Source organism: Olea europaea, unplaced genomic scaffold (genome assembly GCF_002742605.1).
Source record: "Olea europaea var. sylvestris unplaced genomic scaffold, O_europaea_v1 scaffold586, whole genome shotgun sequence".
NCBI classification, from domain to species: domain Eukaryota; kingdom Viridiplantae; phylum Streptophyta; class Magnoliopsida; order Lamiales; family Oleaceae; genus Olea; species Olea europaea.
The window spans coordinates 32,947-52,634 of record NW_019264200.1 but is presented as its reverse complement, the minus strand read 5'-3'; the positions used below and the strand labels follow the sequence as shown (position 1 = coordinate 52,634).

At 35.6% G+C, this 19,688-nt stretch overlaps 2 protein-coding genes across 2 annotated transcripts; one reads left to right on the top strand and one right to left on the bottom strand.

Annotated features, from left to right (window-relative positions):
* The first annotated feature begins 5,830 nt into the window (after nt 1-5,830).
* Nucleotides 5,831-10,663, top strand: LOC111389355 (pyridoxal phosphate homeostasis protein-like). The gene is made up of 7 exons (XM_023014277.1): nt 5,831-6,212; nt 6,371-6,437; nt 7,012-7,058; nt 9,330-9,417; nt 9,552-9,685; nt 9,765-9,863; nt 10,277-10,663. Exons 1-7 carry the CDS (start codon nt 5,898-5,900, stop codon nt 10,355-10,357), a joined length of 831 nt encoding a protein of 276 aa, XP_022870045.1. The 5' UTR covers nt 5,831-5,897; the 3' UTR covers nt 10,358-10,663.
* Nucleotides 10,664-10,744: 81 nt separating this feature from the next.
* LOC111389354 (leucine--tRNA ligase, chloroplastic/mitochondrial) lies at nt 10,745-19,003 on the bottom strand. The gene is made up of 20 exons (XM_023014276.1): nt 18,506-19,003; nt 18,113-18,257; nt 17,982-18,038; nt 17,099-17,218; nt 16,916-17,020; nt 16,572-16,795; nt 16,422-16,488; nt 16,184-16,338; nt 15,715-15,979; nt 15,377-15,571; nt 14,717-14,796; nt 14,217-14,279; nt 14,038-14,119; nt 13,444-13,521; nt 13,268-13,369; nt 12,913-13,085; nt 12,554-12,731; nt 12,162-12,239; nt 11,657-11,788; nt 10,745-11,219 (listed from the first exon to the last, which is right to left on the bottom strand). The coding sequence occupies exons 1-20, from the start codon at nt 18,904-18,906 to the stop codon at nt 10,977-10,979; spliced, it is 2,943 nt and encodes a 980-aa protein (XP_022870044.1). The 5' UTR covers nt 18,907-19,003; the 3' UTR covers nt 10,745-10,976.
* Between the last annotated feature and the right edge of the window lie 685 nt (nt 19,004-19,688).

Below are 19,688 nucleotides of genomic sequence, written 5' to 3'. Positions count from 1 at the left end.
CTTATAAGTATTTTTAATTATAATACAAATTTTTAGTTAATATATTTTTATTTATAAGTTAGTTTCATAGAAAATATGTTAGTTAGAAATAACTGTTCTTATTTTATAGAAGATAAAATTAGAAAGGAATATGAAGAACAGTCAAAATCTGTTGATTTGGTGGGTTAAGAGGATCGATCAAAATTAAACTACACAAATTTAATTATTTTTAAACCATTCAAAATCAGTGTCTAAAAAATGGGAAAATTTCATAAGTGAGAGATTAATTATGCTATATTTCAAAAACAAGAAAATAAGTTTCAAATTTCAAAAATCAGATTTTTATTAAAAATTTATTCATAATTTAATTAATTATTTATTTATTTTAGTAATTAGATATATTTAAATCACATATTTATATAATTTGGTCACAAATTAACGATTTAATTCGTCACTTATTATTATTTGGTCATAATTCAGAAATTTTATGTCACAAATTATTTTACGATCACAATTCAAAAAATTTATAGGTTATAGTTTGTTCATCGATCACAAATCGAAAAAGTTTATAAGTCACGATTTATTTATTGGTCACAAATTACAAATATTTCAAGTCACAGTTTATTATATAGTCATAAATTATCAAATTATCGATCACAAATTAACAATTTTTTAGCTCATACATTATTTTTCGATCACAATTTATCTTTTTTATTGATCACACATTATTTATTGGTCACAAATTAACCAATTTAATGGTCATAGTCAGCCAAATAATTTGTGACCACCACCAACACTTACGATTCACAATCACAATTTTCAAGTCACGTGTCCAATTGTGAGTCACGATTACAATTTTCAGGTCACATATTTTATTGTGAGTCACAAATCAACTAAATCGCCACGACCACCGCCACGACTACCACAACCACCGCCACGATCAATTGTGACTCCCAAATTGTGAGTTAGAATTGGGAGTCACGATCAAAATTTTCAAGTCATGGATCCAATTGTTTGTCACAAAATCAATCAAATGGCTAAGACCACCACAACCATCGTAATTCACCACCACGACCACCATCACAAACCACTGCAAAACAATACAAAATCGTCGTCGATTTGCAACTACAGTAACCAGCATCACCACCAACCCCAAACACCACCACCATCAACATCAACGCCACCAACCTTAGTTGAACCAGTATATCTATTGCAACCAGAGCACCGATTCACCTCTTGCTTCACTAGTACAACCTTTGTCGAATATGAATCCTCTCTCTTCCAACCAACCTTCCTTCGATAACCAGAGCACTGATTCACTTTTCACTTCACCAGCATAACCTCCACCAAATCTGAACCCTCTTTCTTCAAACCGTTGCTGGCCTCCACAGGTTTCAATTTCCTCTCCGCGAAGACCTCGAGGATGAGCTGCATCTAAATGATCTTTTAGATCCCGCAACTGGCGTGACTACAGCGAAAGTGAGGGTTGGAGAGAGAGACGAGCAAGGGAAAGAGGAAAGATGGGCAGTGACGACTGGTAGTGGGCGTAGGGTTTTTATTTTTTTGATAATTAGTTTATTTAAATAATTAATAAAAAAATCTGATTTATGAAATATAAAACTTCCACCCTATTTGGGAATTTTGAATACTTAAACTATGGTTTTAATGTAATTACCACCTAAAAAATTAGCAAATTGGAGTTAGCCCAAAAAAGAAAGTCACATGTGTCAGCAATTAGGATTATCTAATGGGCCCAAATGATTTTGAGAGGTTATGAGCCCAAACAAAAATTAATCACTGTGAGAATTTTGCATAAACCTTTGGCCCAAGTTCAAATAGCCTAAACTAACTTGCAACATTTGCTATCTGTTGTATCGAAAAAAAAAAAATCACACCAATCTAGAAAAATGTATCAATTGTCAGACAAAATAGCTTGCAAAAGTTGAATAGACAATGCATGGTCCAAACACTCCACCATTATCCTATCTTCATCAAAATTAATGCGGATGAAAATAGGAAAAAGCACAGTAATATTCTGCAATGTACTATAAAGTTGCTGAATTGCTGGAGGTTTGCCTCTCAACAGCGATCATCGTATTCCATGATATGCAGTAATTGCTTCAATGAGGGTCACTGGACTGGAAACTCTTCTGGTGCATTTCATCGATTAGGTTGCCAGCACCTATACACTCTTTTTTGCTTTTAGCACAACATTCCAATTACCTTTAGCTCCTGTTTGTTAGCAATTTTCCAGCAAAAAAAATCATTTTTGACAGTTATTTAATTATTCCAATCGTCATTTTTAATTTTTTTACTTACAGGTGAGACTCGCTTTTTATCTCTAACGATCAAAAAATTATTTCTCATAATTACTAGCGAACATGTCCTTAGTCTTCATTTTTTGTTTGAAATTACTCACGCTAGTTAAGATCCCAACCACTCACAAACCATATTAAGATGGGTTTTCATTTTTGTTTCTGACACCGGTACCTATTGTTCTTTCTTTCAAGAGGTCGCATGTAGCTGTTTTAGTCATTACCCTGACATCATGGCGGCATTTGATGGTACAACTAGAAGTTACATCCTACTCAAAGCTTCTTCGTCGCATGCATTGGTACAATGAAAGCTTCACAAACGGGCGATAATCTGTAGTGTGATTTGTGCGGCAAGGTGGGTTTTAGAAAAATTTTGTTTTATAATTGCATGTGGTAGGAAAGAAATTTAGCCCTTGTTTGATCCCTATTTTGGAAGAAATAATACATTTTGAATAGTAGATTGTTGGATAATATGTGGTTAAAAATTAAGGAAATATTTTGAATTTGCGTGTAATATTATTTTATTAAAAAATTGTAGTTGAAAAAATAAATTTTTAGAAGAATGAGAATCAAACGAGAGCTTAATTGTGAATGTTTCAATATCCTTCTGGTCGTTGGTTCTTCGGTTTGGAAATTCCCATTCCAATAGCGTTTTTCTTCAATTTTCGTAGCTGGCCTTGTGATTTTTGGTAGAACAAACTGCTCCTAAAAAATCTATCATTTTTCGATGAATTTTTAGATGTGGTGATAACGTGGTTAATATATTGTTTCACACAGGCGGCGCCAATTCGTTGACTACAAAAAATGCGGCAATAGAATTTCGACCTCGTTAGAAGGCAAATATTATCTGTCGAAGATTCAAGGACCATTTGTACTTCGACAATCAAGTCAACGGGTGAATGAGAGAAAAAGAAAGTGCAAGAGAGGGGGGGTGAGGGATTTGGCTAGGAGTAGAATAAACATACCTCTGTCTGAAATGAAATCACATATACATAGAGGAAGAGGAAGTGGGCCGAATGTGTTTAGTGAAATGGGCACAAGTTCAAACCCAAAATGCAATTGTTTAATTTCATGAGTCCAATCTGTGAAATTGTCAATGTCATGTTGACCAATGTAGGATCCCTCCGTCATGTGTATGCTACGTAATTTATAGGTGCAACAATACTTACGTTAGAGATGGAGCTAACTTGCTTCGTCATTACCAAATTTCCAAAATTTTCTAAGGCCCTGTTTGATTAGATGAATTTTCCATGGAAAATGGAAAAAATTTTCTACTTTCGAACTTTTTTCATGTTTGATTGGCAAGATCTTCCTGGCAATTAGTTTTCCACCTTCACCCTCACGTGACCAGGTTTTCCACATTTTTTTTTTTTGCAATGGAAACAAATTATATCGATAATAGTAACAAATTTTCTCCCTTTAATCGATAATTTTCATGAAAAATAAAGTCAAACGAATACTGAGAGATTCAAAATTTCAAAAAAATTATATCAATCAAATACACTTAATTAACAATTTTCATTAAAATAAGTTAGAGACAATTCAATTCCTTGAAATTCGTTTTCTTTCCACTCAAATTTCATTTTTACAAACAAATGAACCCTAAGATCTTATGTTGACTCATATGTGCAACTGTAAGAATAAAAAAAAAAAAAACAGTTTTGAGATGAACCCAACGGTGACCTTGTGCTACTTGCATCAATAAATGAAGTGATAGTATATTGGGGGGATGAAAGTAACATGAGACTACTTTGAGTCTGTGTGTAAATTTTTCTGCCGTAGTTAAATTATGCAGAATGCATGACAAAGTGGTTATATTCTCTATATGTTATTAGGACAATGCTACATTTACCGAAATTTTTACCTACTACTCACAACATGGGTGGGGACCCCATGTTGGCATTTTTAAATTCATGGGGGCCCGCCATACATTGTGAGAGAATGTAAAACATTCGGTAAAGGATTGGGTGCAGGGCCGGCCCCGAGAATTTAGAGACCCTAGGTAGTTAATTATTATTAGACCCTTCAACATGAAGAAAGGATTCAATAATAAAAAATGACTTGCAAATATATAGTTCCAAAGGATAAGAAAAATATTTTGATGTGTTAATGAAAATAGCCATAGAAACATGGAGGCGTGAATCTTCAAGTGAATGCTCATCATAAATTTGTTTACATCTATTAGATTAGATTGGCCAGTGAAACATAACCATTGTCTGCATTTAAGTACACGTACATTCTTGTAGTCAAATTCAAAAAATAAATTAAAAAATGCTAGGCAGAATGAAAATGAAAGACTGGTGAACAAAATCTGCCTTAAGAACATATGTGGTAAAGTGGGCAAGGCATGGAAGAGGTGATACTTGTCATTTAGGCCACCAGGGACATGGAAATCAAGTTTGACTTGCTGCCATGGCTAATTATTTGAATTTTGATGTTTATGATTTGGAACACACGGATATTAGAAGTCATTTTAATATGAGGAGATTCATTATTTCAACGGCCGATATTTGTGGTCAAGGACATAGATACTTCTATTGATCTATCAAACAGTGCCACCACGGACACCACTAATGTATCCTTCCCACTATAATCAAGTAACCAAAGTAAGTTTTCCGATGAAATTTTTGCCAACTTTTTTTTTGAGCCATTACAAACTACTTTTTCCATTCATGAGAGTAAAACTATTAACTAATAATAGTCCAAATGGAAAAATCAAACAATCGGCAAAATTAATGAAATTCCAAATATAAAAGATAGAATATTTACTAGTCAAAAACAATATTTTAGTACACACTATTGCCTGCATAGATGTTTATTTCATAAGATAGAAGATAAAAAAAATTTGGAGATGGTACTCACTTGAATAAGCATCCATGTCAATGCAATGTCAGGTCAGTTCAAGTGTCCGACTCTGTGATTCATCAACATTCTGGGACTTCGGTGATCGGCAAGGCGACAACACTTTACTCAAAGGTCCGTTGCTTAATAAATCAATTGGAGAAAGTGAGAAACCATACATCTCGGATCTCACATCTGTAGCAAGGGCAACATAAGCATAAGAAACCGATTAAAAAAAAAAAACATAAGCATAAGAAAACGAAGAGGCCGACCCTGTGGTTGGGTAAACGGATTTCTAATCGGGAATTTTGTTGACCGTTCTATTTTAGGGATTGGTATTCTTCGAGTTTATCACGTTCTTGATTTGGAGAAGATGATTAGAATGGTGGAGAAAAAGACGGACGGTTTCTTATTATCTTCCCCATTATTTATTTATTTTTTTGGGATATGTGGGGTTTTTGGTATTGGGGCGGTTTTTGGACTTCTTTTAGAGGTCCCTCAAATTTTGAGGCCCAAGGTAAGCCAGGGCTGGCCTTGATTGAGTGTACAAATATCTTTTTTCCTGTTATAAATTTTCATGACTAAATGGTTTAAAAAGAAACTTTAATGATCAACTTGAATTTTAAGAAACTATAGTAACCATTAATAAATTAAATCAATCATAATACTATTCAGATTTTCTTTTTCTTTTTTGTCACCCTCCCGCATTGTTACCATTGTGTTCCGTATAAATTTAGGCTGAAATTATGCTAATAAAGCAAAATGAAAAATCCAGAAGCAGAGACAATAGGGAACACACAAGATTCCTCTTCTGATAGAGTAGTCGATCAATCATCATCGTCAGGATCAGAAATGGCGGCGGCATCCGCCATGGACGGCGTGGCCGCGGCTGCGCTGCGGTCCGTGCTCCAGCGCGTCCACCAGGCTGCCGAGCGCTGCGGTCGTAGGTCGAACCGGATCCGGGTGGTGGCCGTGAGCAAGACCAAGCCCGTTTCCCTCCTTCGCCAAGTCTATGATGCCGGCCACCGCTGCTTCGGCGAGAATTACGTCCAAGAAATCGTCGAGAAAGCCCCTCAGGTTCGTTACTTATTGTGTATATGTCTAGACATAATTTTGCGTTTTTTTTTTTGCCTGGTAAATGAAACGTAAGAAGAAGAAGAAGAATAGCTTTTAATCGTGTTAGTTTTATTTATTAATTGTCTAAAATCTGGAGATATTGCTTTAATCAATTGCAGCTGCCAGATGATATAGAGTGGCATTTTATTGGGAATTTGCAGAGCAATAAAGTCAAGCCGCTTCTCAGTATGGTCAAAAATTTCTTACTCTCCACACACAGTGACGCGTATACTGACTGTGTTTCATTCTATAGGACGAATGGTTGAATGTTTATGAATGCAATTGTTGTAATTTTCGCTGGATTATTAGCATGTGATATGTGGTGCTAACAAAAATTGAAGGAAAACGAGAGAAAGTTGAAAATATTTTAAGACACGCATCTTGGTTATGATAGGTTGTTCTCTTTTTTTGGAGCATTTGTTTATATCTAGAATCTAAAAGTTCCTTCATTATATTGAATATGAATGATATATTGAATGTCTGGAGCTTTATATATGTATAAACGCCATAGTATTTGCATTTTTTTGGTAAATTTACTTTCATTTGGATTGGTCTTTGTGTTGAAAATTTGTTCTGATTCAAGTAAGGTCTACTATGAGTCCGAGTGCGTTCGGATAGAAATTACTTCTATTCAGCTTTATGTAGAGCTTTCTTTTTTAATGTTTAGAAGCTCTAAATGAAAGCTGTTTGCTATTCAAACCTTTTTTGAATTAGTATGGTATATGTATCCATTCCTTACTAATGTTTTCATGTTTTGCAGATGGTGTACCAAATCTTGCCATGGTGGAGTCTGTAGATGATGAAAAGGTTAACAAACATTACCCAATTTTGCGAGGCCAGAAAGAATATCTTCTTTAACTGGTTTAAAGTTTCATACTTTAACTTCTCCGATGAACAATGCACAGTACAGAGTTATTCTATGTGCACTGTTTTCCTGCAAAAAGCTTAGAGTTTTTGGACTACAAAAAATTGTAAATGGGAGAATAAGAATTCGAGTAAAAAAAAAAAATAATAATAATAATAAATCAGATTTTAACGTATTCCATCAATCTAAGTGGAATAAGAAAACTTTTGGTTAGTCAAATCCAAAGAAAACCACATAATTGAAAGAAATGAAATGTCCGAATTTGAGATTTATATGAATTAAGATTTTTTTGTTATTGATCGTGGAATTCGACAGCCGATAAATAGATTCAAATAAAGCAGGAAATGGCGGGAATACAAAAATATTAGAAGAAAGTTCTACAAGGTTATATACAAGTTACTATGCCCCAATATTTCGTCAATTGAGATTCGCATGATTGAGTTGAATCTCCTTAAAAACTTCTTCCTTCTGTAATATATCCTGAACTCTTCGTGTAGGTTGAACACCTTTTTCGAAGAAATATAGAATAGCAGGAACATTCAAATAAGTTTGATGATGCAGCTTACTGATTTAGAATTTGAAATTATTTTCCATAAGAATATTATTGTTGTGTTGGTCAGCCGATAAGTTTAATATATTTATAGGTAGCAGTAGAAGTAGACCATTTTGAAGTTCGTCCCACCAATTCTCACATCCTATGGCCTAAACCCCAAAAATATATTTACAAAAGAAAATTTAGAAATTGATCTACTTCCTTCAGTATCAAAGTTGGATGTCAGAAATGATAAAGATCAAGCATGCAATTTAATCCCTAGAAATTGAACCTGTAGCCATGCAATTGGATTAAGTGGAGTATTCAAGGCACTTCCCCCTAGAAGCAGATTGCAAGGTCCCACGATTGTGGGTGAACTGATAAAAGAGATATGCGACAGGATTTTAGTTATGCTTCATGTATTACCACCTTTTCGTCCTACCGAGAGCCTATAGATGACAAATTCCTATAGATGACAAAATTATGTTTTTCTTTTATTGCTATTTTAAACTTTTTAAGCTTGACTCCTCAAAAAGAGTTAATTGTGAGCCTGAACTTCTGGCGCGATTTTTGTTCCCGATAAACCTGTCAAATTTGAGCCCATTACGACACAGTCGAGAAAAATGACGAAATTGCCCCCGGCTCAAATCCAAAGAAAACCACATAATTGAAAGAAATGAAATGTCCGAATTTGAGATTTATATGAATTAAGATTTTTTTGTTATTGATCGTGGAATTCGACAGCCGATAAATAGATTCAAATAAAGCAGGAAATGGCGGGAATACAAAAATATTAGAAGAAAGTTCTACAAGGTTATATACAAGTTACTATGCCCCAATATTTCGTCAATTGAGATTCGCATGATTGAGTTGAATCTCCTTAAAAACTTCTTCCTTCTGTAATATATCCTGAACTCTTCGTGTAGGTTGAACACCTTTTTCGAAGAAATATAGAATAGCAGGAACATTCAAATAAGTTTGATGATGCAGCTTACTGATTTAGAATTTGAAATTATTTTCCATAAGAATATTATTGTTGTGTTGGTCAGCCGATAAGTTTAATATATTTATAGGTAGCAGTAGAAGTAGACCATTTGGAAGTTCGTCCCACCAATTCTCACATCCTATGGCCTAAACCCCAAAAATATATTTACAAAAGAAAATTTAGAAATTGATCTACTTCCTTCAGTATCAAAGTTGGATGTCAGAAATGATAAAGATCAAGCATGCAATTTAATCCCTAGAAATTGAACCTGTAGCCATGCAATTGGATTAAGTGGAGTATTCAAGGCACTTCCCCCTAGAAGCAGATTGCAAGGTCCCACGATTGTGGGTGAACTGATAAAAGAGATATGCGACAGGATTTTAGTTATGCTTCATGTATTACCACCTTTTCGTCCTACCGAGAGCCTATAGATGACAAATTCCTATAGATGACAAAATTATGTTTTTCTTTTATTGCTATTTTAAACTTTTTAAGCTTGACTCCTCAAAAAGAGTTAATTGTGAGCCTGAACTGAAGTTTAAAATTCTACTTTGATCTCATATTGATGGATCCATTGCTATTATCTGAGACAGTTAAACTTCCTACGTCTATTAGTCATTTACTTATTTCACTCTGTTGTATTGTCATACATGGTGGTAAATTTTCTTTCGTTTGATCTTGTTTTGTTTTATGTAGATCGCTAACCATCTTGACCGTGTAGTTGGAAACATTGGAAGAAAACCTCTGAGAGTAATGGTCCAAGTGAACACTAGTGGAGAAGAATGTGGGTAACCGCAGTATGATTTTTGTAGGATTTTTGGTTAGCTTTTCTAGATATTCTCATTTTACCGCTTGCTTGCTTTTGCAGTGAGATTGAAAGATGGAGATGTTTACACATTTGTTTTTCACTTATTGCAGCTAAACATGGTGTTGATCCTGCCAGTTGTGTCGAACTTGTCAAACATGTTGCTTTGGGCTGCCCAAACCTTGAATTTTCTGGCCTGATGACAATAGGAATGCTGGATTATACGTCTACTCCTGAGAATTTCAAGGTAGTGGATCTTACTGTAATGCGTCATACTTTCTTCTTATGTTGAGATTATTTTGACATTATCAGTTTGTTGATTTCAGACATTAGCACAATGTCGAAGTGAGGTCTGCAAGGCACTTGGAATAGTGGAAGAGCAATGTGAGCTGTCAATGGGCATGTCTGGTGACTTTGAGCTTGCTGTGAGTTCTCTAATACTTTCAACTTTGTTCTAAGAAAATCATGTGTGATAGAAGTTCTTCTAGAAGGGTTTGAACAAAAATGGAAAAGAGAATTCTCTATTAATTTCATTGCATAATAAATTTTGGTAAGTACACTTTAATATGTCAGACCTAGTCTTGAAATTAGATCGACCATACATCCTGATGTTAGGTTAGGACTAGCCTCTGCAATGCAATTTTATTATGTTAAACAGTTGGAAAAAGAAACTATTCACAAGTGGCTCTTGTGCAACATTTTTAGACTCCATGATACTTCTATATGGCATAAATATGTCTGATTTCGCCTCATTAGTTATGGAATTTAATTACAATATGCTGATGCTCTGGTCTAGAAACAAAACAACCTGAAAATTGAGTTATTGTGACTGTTGCAGATTGAAATGGGCAGTACTAATGTTAGAATTGGATCTACCATATTTGGAGCAAGGGAATATCCGAAGAAACAGTCAAACTAGCTTCTTCTACGTGTCACCCAAATCAGCCATCACGGCAGAGCTGCTTTAGTTTCTTTGTCGTTGAATTAAAATATGAGAATTATTTTGGCAAATTCATGTGGTGATTCTTGTTTTCAAGTTTCCAATACTGCTGCTAGCGTGTAAAACATGAATTAAACTGTCTTGTTTCTGAAGATACCATGGGGCGGTATGTTAAAAAATTGGTTTGCGTACATTCCATGTACAGATCTTTTTGTTTGGGGAAAGGATAATGTTGTATTGTATCGAATTTTTTGACACTTCTCAAGTCTGGTTGGCATCTGATTACGAATTGAACTACTTGTACAAACGTACGCATAGCAAATTGCTGAGAAATAATATTTAAAAGGCTAGGTTATTGCATGAATATTCATTTAATCAGAGTGTGCACTAAATTAATTTTGTATGAATAAACAACTGAACCCATCTCAAAATTGAGTACTGCCTCAACTATGAATGCGTTGTCTCTTATCTCAATATACAACAAAACCTTCCTTCTCAGTAGGCACTGATAACAGTACAAGGTGCCAATTGACTAGAATACTGCATTTTCGATGTTCTACATTTAACCTCAACATTCTTGATGTTCTAGCTGAGGGGACTACCGCTGACCCACCTTGACGTTCTGCGCATCCAAGATGACATTCAGAATTTTACCAGGCACGTATATGCGCTTTTTAATGTTTTTACCAGCCAAAAACTTGGACAGTTTTGAATCGAGTGAAGCTAGTCGAAAAGCATCTTCCTCGGTGCATGCTTCTTCAACCTGTATGGTGCCTCTGGTCTTGCCATTTATCTGGACTGGTAAAACCACCGTGGACTCCTTTACGTAAGCAGGATTTGCCTGTAATAAGAGATGTCAGAGACCCATCTTAAGTCTAGTTCTTAAACAGAATAATGTGTTGTCACAGCTTTGAGAACAGGTGCATTTTTCATCTTTCCTTAGAGAGAGTCGTCCAGCCTTTTTTTGAGTGTAATTAAACCTAATTAACTAGAAGAAGATTATAAGCTCTCCCAATAAAAAGCACTATTTGATTCTTGTAACTTTAGAATCCAATTAGAATCTATTAGCGTACGATTATTGTATCAACTGCTTCTTTGTAATGCCTGCCCACTACTTTTTGGTAAATGCACCAACCAATTCATGCATTCTGCACTGAATGGAAACAACGGAGTTGTTCCATACAACAGATTCCCATAAAATATATTGCACTAGCCTGGCTAGAGGACACAAGCAAGGGGAGATAGGTGGAGAAATTCGTAATAACTATAGGTTCATACCTTTGGGAAAGACTCATAAGCCAGTGATGTTGGGTGTCCCAAACGGGACCAGAGCTCTTCGGCCATATGAGGTGCATAGGGTGAGAGCAATAAGACAAATGTTTCAATAACTGACTTCGGAAGCTTGTCCCACTGAAGACAGGAAAATACGGACTGTTAAAACCTAAAAGAACTAGCGGAGCTCAACAGTGACAGTTTTACTTCGATGAAAACACTAAAAGGTCTTTTAACCGATTTCTTCCTCCAATGAAGGTCGGGAAATATCATAGAAGTGTCTGCAGAACATAGCATATGCCTCACTATTCTTTCCTTCCCCTTTTATGTACCACTACACGGGGTCTATGGACCCTTTTCTTCCACTTATAAGTATGCCTGTCGAACGTTTACACACTATACATGCTATGGATTTGGAAATACATTATCATAAGGAAAACCACAGAAACTAATTTAAGTGAGTGCATATGCGCGGATTGTGTGTGTGTCACAGAGAGAGAGAGAGAGAGACCTTATATGCAGCATTAACGAACTCCATCATTGCAGAAATTCCAGTATTGAACCGTGTTCCTTCAATTTCCTCTGTCACCTATCATAGTAAACCAATTCAGGAAACAAAACGTGTACGCCAAACGGGAAGATACAATATTTCGTGAAAATGATAAGGGGATCTGAGGGGAAATCAAAATGCTTTCACTTCAAGGTCTCAAATGAATCGTCTGATTCTCCATGCCATGTCAAGGTACGAAGCTAAGACTATAGGCTGTAGATACCAGTAAAATAATATATATTGCACTTCCGCTATTGTTAATATCAATTTTTTGTTGGATGGCAACAATGGACGCCATAGGAAGTGAAGACAAATAGGTCATAAAAAGCTATTCAATGAAATATCAGGATTACCTTGTCAATGCATCTGTGAAGACACTGAAGTTGCTCCATTGAAGGTTCCCCATCAAGGTTGACCGTTCCATCTTTAAATTTTCCGTCAGGGGAAGGTGAACCGACAATCAATCTCCACACTCTTGCCAAAAAACGATGAACACCTTCAATACCACTAGTACTCCAGGTTTTGGAGTCTCTGGAATCACATATATAAAAAAAATGTTATCAAAGGAAATAAGAGCTGAATTGAGGTGCAGGTTTTCAACTTCTGTCAGCATACAAAAACTTGAAGCATTAATTCCTCCCCTCCCCCAACAACCCATATGCACACGAAAGAAAACAAAATATAAGACACTATGCATGAAAAAGGAACCTACCGAAATGGGCCCATAAACATTTCATATAAACGAAGAGAATCTGCACCATACTCCAAAACAACATCGTCAGGATTTATTACATTTCCCCGACTTTTACTCATCTTGTGAGCTCGGGTAATCAAGCGAATATTGGGATTGTCTTTTAGCACAAAAGAATCACCAGATTTCATGACCTAATTCAGAACATAATATGAATTTATTTTTAGAAAAAGGACATGTTTGAAAATGAACTTTAGAATTCTACAAGCAGCAGCAGAAGGAACAAAAAGAAAATAGTTGTCTCATCTCCACAATATCTGGCAAAAGACATCACAAAGATTTGAGGACAACTCATGAAATTTGCAAAGTAACATACATTCTCCTCGGCTATTCTTTCTTGACCATACTCAATTGTCACATCAACAGAATCAGCTGAGACCAAATATCCATCTGGATCTCGGTATGCCATATATTGAACCTGCCACTTGAGCCATTAAAATTATGCAGTTTGGTAGAACACCATATCGACATGATGGAGCAACTTTTATTTACCTCCCCAAGGATAATTCCCTGGTTTATGACACACTTAAAGGGTTCTTTTGTCGACACAACCCCAATATCATAAAGAACCTGAAGCAAAATATCAGCAAATTGATCGAGTTATACAGAATTGCACAAAAGAAAGCATACAAAATATTTGCCCCTAAAAGATTATTGAGAGTGCTGTAATGAACATTCAATAGTCAATGCCTGACATATAGGATACTTCATTTTAGGAAGAACTTAAGGTTTTAGTTATGTCTGCCTTAGTGAACTCCCCAGAAAATTCATAGACAAGTAGGCTTGGCCCAAATTTGGGTTAAGTAAAGAATCTACCTTTTGTGTTTTATAATGTCCACTGTACAGGCATGTTAGCCATTTGTATCATGAAATCTATACTTGATGGATCAAGAATGATCAAAGCATTGGCTTTACTAAGAGATGATACAAGAATTTTTATAGCAAACAACAAGTTTAAATGATGAATAATAACAGGTGAAACAATCCAACAAAAGGTGCATGAGCTATAGATGGCACAGGAAAAAAAAAACAAACTACAAGCTCCTGATAGCCCCATTTAGGACAAGCCTAATTCAGAGTACAAACCTTGTGCCAGAATCTAGCATACAGTAAATGAAGTACAGCATGTTCAGCACCACCAACATACACATCAACTGGGCTCCAATACCTGCAGGTGAAGAGATATCTGAGTGGCAGCACAGGTTATAAGCATGGCTCATCAATATTTAAAAATAATGAAGTTGGTAGTTAGAGGTTAAACTCACGTTTCTTTTTCCCTGCCCACCAATTCTTTGGAATTCTTAGGGTCCATAAACCTCAGATAGTACCTGAATATTAATTAAAAATATAAAGCTAAACCTCCTTGTGAATATGAAATATAAAGCATAAAAAAATAGTGCGGAATTTGTAATTACATAGAAGGGACTTTTCACTGGTTGCACTGACGAATAGAAGTTAGAAGCATCACTAGTTTGCCTTTTATAGTCAAACCAATCATGCCATCTCAATTAAAAAGAATTGCTCAGTTTTATGAAGAGCATACATTCTATAGTCCTTTCTCAACTGCAAGAGCCATCCCACATACATTTTGATCCTACGAAGCCCCTGTAAGCTTCGCCAGGACCCCCATTCCCCAATCCCTCTCTTGGCCTGCTACATATTAAGCATTTTTAGCTACAGGAACTGGTAATCAGGATATACATAATAAATGTCGCAGAATAAAATTTTAATAATTTGGTCAAGAAGCTTATAAAAATTACAGTACCAGCAAGAGCCAGCCCATTGTGGCATGGTGTTGGTCTCACGTCTGGCAGGTTTCCCAGATACTGGATCAACTGTTTTCACCTAAAAATCATTCACCCATTACGGGAATATACAAATTAGTTACTGTGGAAAATGGCTGTAGTTTGTTGTATTCTTTTATTGTATTCTTGACTTAATTAGCATAATTATAGAAGAGATGTTAGAGCGTAATAGATCTTAGGGCATAATTAGAGGAGAGTTGTTAGGGCGTGATTGAAGGGAACATTGGGGTGATTAGTTTTTCTTTCCTATATATTTGTGGAGTAGCATTACGAGTCATCAATGAAATATATGAAATTCCTCAATATTCTTCAGTTACCACAGAGCGGAATATAGAGCCAAGAAAATGTTGTAGCAAGCAAGACAATAGAGCAACTAATACAGAAAAATAGAGCAAGACAAAGTTTCCAATTAATATCGGATAGTTAACAGTAAAAATGTTGGAAAATACAGAAAAATAGGAAGTTTAACAACACTAGGTACTGAAATTGGGCATTCAGAGACAGTTTGGTGGAACATCTCACTTCAACTAATATATAAGCAATCATGTACAAAACACATACATTGATCAGTTGCAATCACAGGTGATTTATATAAAAGGGGAAAAAGTGGTTAGACATACCCAAGACAGTGCTTTCGAAAGTGGTGGTTCCCCTGTTACTGTGGGAGTAAATTCATCCAACTCGGGAAGGGTAAGAGGCAGTTCAACTTCAGGAATGGGAATACCTTCACCAGTATCATCTACAAAAATGACTGGAATAGGTTCTCCCCAGTAACGTTGTCGAGCAAATAGCCAGTCCCTCAACTTATAATTCACCTACGGAAAAATAAATTTGATACACCCAAAATTCATTGACAGGCTAAACCACATGGGAACCTTTAGAAAGTAAGACAAAGATGAACTTGAAAAGATGCGCTTCTATCTGTAAGCTTCTATAAATAAAAATATGGTAAATATACCTTTTTCATCCCATTTTGTGTCTTTTCAAGCCATTCAATGACTCTCAAAGCAGCTTCTTTGCTAGATAGGCCATTAATGTCAAGCCCGGATACTGAACTAGATGAATTTATCATTTTACCTTCACCAGAATAAGCTTTCTCAAAATAGCTGAAATTTCCATTATCTGGTGTCACAACTCCACATATCGGAATGCTATACTTCAAAGCGAACTCATGGTCACGTGTGTCATGTGCAGGTACAGCCATTATTGCTCCTGTCCCATAGCTGATCCACAGTTGATATTAATTATATCATCACATCAGTGGAGATTTCTACTGCAAAGGATTCAGTAAATCATAATTGAGGACATGGTCAGCCCATGTGCCTCATATTCCAGTCAATAATATAGTTGGAAATTAAAATTATGATTGACGAATCTCTCAACAGGGCAAACAGAAGAATCAAAGGTTTAGGAAAATAATCACACACCTTCCCAAAACATAATCAGCAACCCAAATCGGAATATCCTTCCCATTAGCAGCATTTCTTGCATAGCAACCAGTAAATACCCCAGTTTTTTCTTTTTGGAGTTCAGTCCTCTCAAGATCACTCTTTCTAGAGGCAATTTCTTTGTACTCTTCCACCTGACTCAATATTATTTGTCTACTAAATATACTCATGAATTTGGAAATACTGACTAAAACATAGAAGAATTAAATGAACATACTTGTTTCCTTTGGGCATCAGATACAATTGATGACAACAAAACATGTTCAGGTGCCACCACTAAGTAGCTACACAGTAACAGCAACCAAATGAGAAGTCGTAGCTGATTCCAAAATATAAAATAATAATAAAATAAACAGAAAGTACATACGTTGCCCCAAAAATGGTATCTGGCCTTGTGGTATAAACAGTAATTTTATTGTCTCTTTGTAGACCATTGGTGTCCACAACACAGAACTCCAATTCTGCTCCTTCTGACCTTCCTATCCAGTTTCTTTGCATTTCTTTAACACTTTCGGGCCAGTCAAGATCATCTAAATCTTCAAGAAGACGGTCAGCATATGCAGTAATCTTCAGCATCCATTGCCGCATAGGCTGCTCGGTAATAAAAAAATGAACTGTAAAATCATAAAACCATCCAAGAAGTAAAAGTAAGGAATAACAAAAATGTTAATTGAAATCAGTGCAATATGCCAGAACATAGAAAAAACATACTTTTCTTATCACTGGATGTGCCCCACGCTCACTCACACCATCTATCACTTCTTCATTTGCCAAGACAGTTCCAAGTGCAGGGCACCAGTTGACTGGAACTTCAGCCTTGATGTAGGATTAACAGATCATTAAATCTCACTTTACTAAGAGTGGAAAAATTTGTGGACGTGATGAAATTCTTACCCGATATGCCAATCCCCGCTTCAAAAGCTGCAAAAAAATCCATTGTGTCCATTTATAATATTCAGGTTCTGTTGTAGAAATTTCCCGATCCCAATCATATGAGAAGCCTAATGATTTAAGCTGAAAAGATAGATGTCAGGAAAACGATTCCAAGAAAGTGGCAATTTACTGCAAATATCAATTTCCCTATTTTGGATTACATTTTTCTTTGAATGGAAAAATATTCGTTTTTTATAACAAAAATCCAACCAAGATCCCAATATGTGTGCATGAGAAATAAAGGTATATGTGTGACTCAACCATAGATTATCTAATTTGGATCATTATTGGGCGTCCAAAAGCCAAATCCTCAAAATGAGATTTCCGTGACTTCCGTAAGTTACCACTTGAAATACAGAGTATAACTACAATCCGAAGCTCCAAACTTGAGGAGTCTTATTGTTTCATTTTAAACAAAAGTAGAATTTTTGCTCTACTGGAGACAATAATATCACTACTAATTTCTCAAAATTTGATCACTACAATTTATATTTACATTCAGCAATTTCAATCAGACATAATAATTCTATCCCACCAGAAGACGAAGGAAGCAATTCAAAATCATCTGCGAATCCCTTCTGTGGAGAGAGGCCCCACATACAAAGACCAAAAAATTAGTTAAAATATCCAAATCTGATCATGATGCACATACTCATCCCTATTCTGTCTATCATAAGGACGGAGTACAGTATATCCTACGACTCTATCATTCAGGAGAACAAGCAGCCTAAAATGCCCTTAAACAACAAAGGACTTCATAATCTCAGCAATTAATAGCACATAAAATGCTTCGCAGCAAATTTTACCACATCAGTTATTGTAACACAAAATTGATTGTATAGACCTGGGTACGGAACCGGTTGATGTTACTGATTGTTGTGATCTTTGGATGCGTTCCTGTCTGTCAAACATCAAATGAATTTTTTGACAAGAAAATAAAAGATTATGGAAGTATTTACAAAGTGCAAGACATACCTCAATTGCGTACTGCTCTGCAGGCAAACCAAATGCATCCCATCCCATTGGGTGTAGCACATTGAAACCCTGCATCCGTTTAAGTCTAGCAAGGATGTCTGTGGCAGTATATCCAAGAGGATGGCCAACATGCAGACCAGCCCCACTGCAACAATGACAAAGTTTCATAAAAAATGACTTCAGATGACTATTCTTAAGTCGTTGAGACATGAAATACATAGTTTTTTCAGCTATCTTATAATTTGTCCGTTAAAGCCTTGGCCTTCAGCATTCCCAAGCAACCATATTATTTTACTAATCTTTCTCATTCCGATTCAATTTGTTCATTAATTAATTTTCCTTTTTCAATCTGTTGCGCAAACACTTAAAACAATTAAGAAAAAGATAGAGGACCTGGGATAAGGAAACATGTCGAGAACATAGAATTTAGGCTTGGAAGTATCAATCGCATCAGGAGTCCGAAAAGTCTTGTTATTCTCCCAGTACCGCTGCCACTTAGGCTCTATTTCGTGGAACGGATACGCTCTCCTTACTTGCTTACTAGCATTTTCCTTTTCTTCGCCCATCGCTTCACCACCAACACTTCCAATTTTATCATTTACTCTGGAACTTATACAATCGGTAATTCGAAGGGCAGGAGAAGAGATCGAAAACATATTGTGATGATGACGAAGCGGTAGGCGACGATGGGCTGAGAAGAGAAAAATGCGGCGGCGAAGCGGAGTTGGTGGTTGTGATGGTGATGGTGATGGAATGAAGTGGAGTTGTGCGAAGGTTTGAATTTGGGTTAACATTGGTGTGACTGTGCGGCGTCGGGGCGGGAGGTGGTGGAGTAAGGAAGAGTGACGGAGGCAGTGGTGGTGGAGGATTGGAGGGGAATGAAGATGAAGATAAGAGTACGGTTGGACTTGGCGGTAAATTTGGAGATGGGCCAGATCAATTGGGCCTAGCCCAGATTTAATTTTGGCACTTTTATATTTAATTATATTTTTTATTTTATGTAAATTTACTTAAATAGACATATATATAAAATTATATCATTCTATCTTCATCCACTAATATTGATTTTCATAAATTCTTTTAAACATTTTTATATTTTTTTAGAGTTTGTGTTTAACTAAAATTCTAATAATAATATGCCATCTTCATCTAAAATCATAGAATCCTAAACATAAAATATCCTCTTCAACGAAAAAAAAAATAAAAAAATTCAATGCTTTATTAGAGGTATTATTCTTTCATGATATGAAAAACGGAATATTATTTTTTATGCTTTTTTAAGTATTCGTTTGACAGATAAAAATATACGAGAAAACAAACTTTTTATGCTTTTTTAAGTTTTAATATTTGTTCATGTATTCTTATATTGCTAAAGAAAACAAACTTGAAATTATCAATCGAAACACAAACAACCAAAATTATGAACTTATGATCAAACAATAAAAAATAATTTATTAACATATGATTTGAAGAGGGATTTGTTTGTTTGCTTGAACAGCATACTCTTATTAGAATCCTATAAATTCAAGAAAAGAAATTTGCTAACATTTATGATTAAATATTAATGCACCAACAT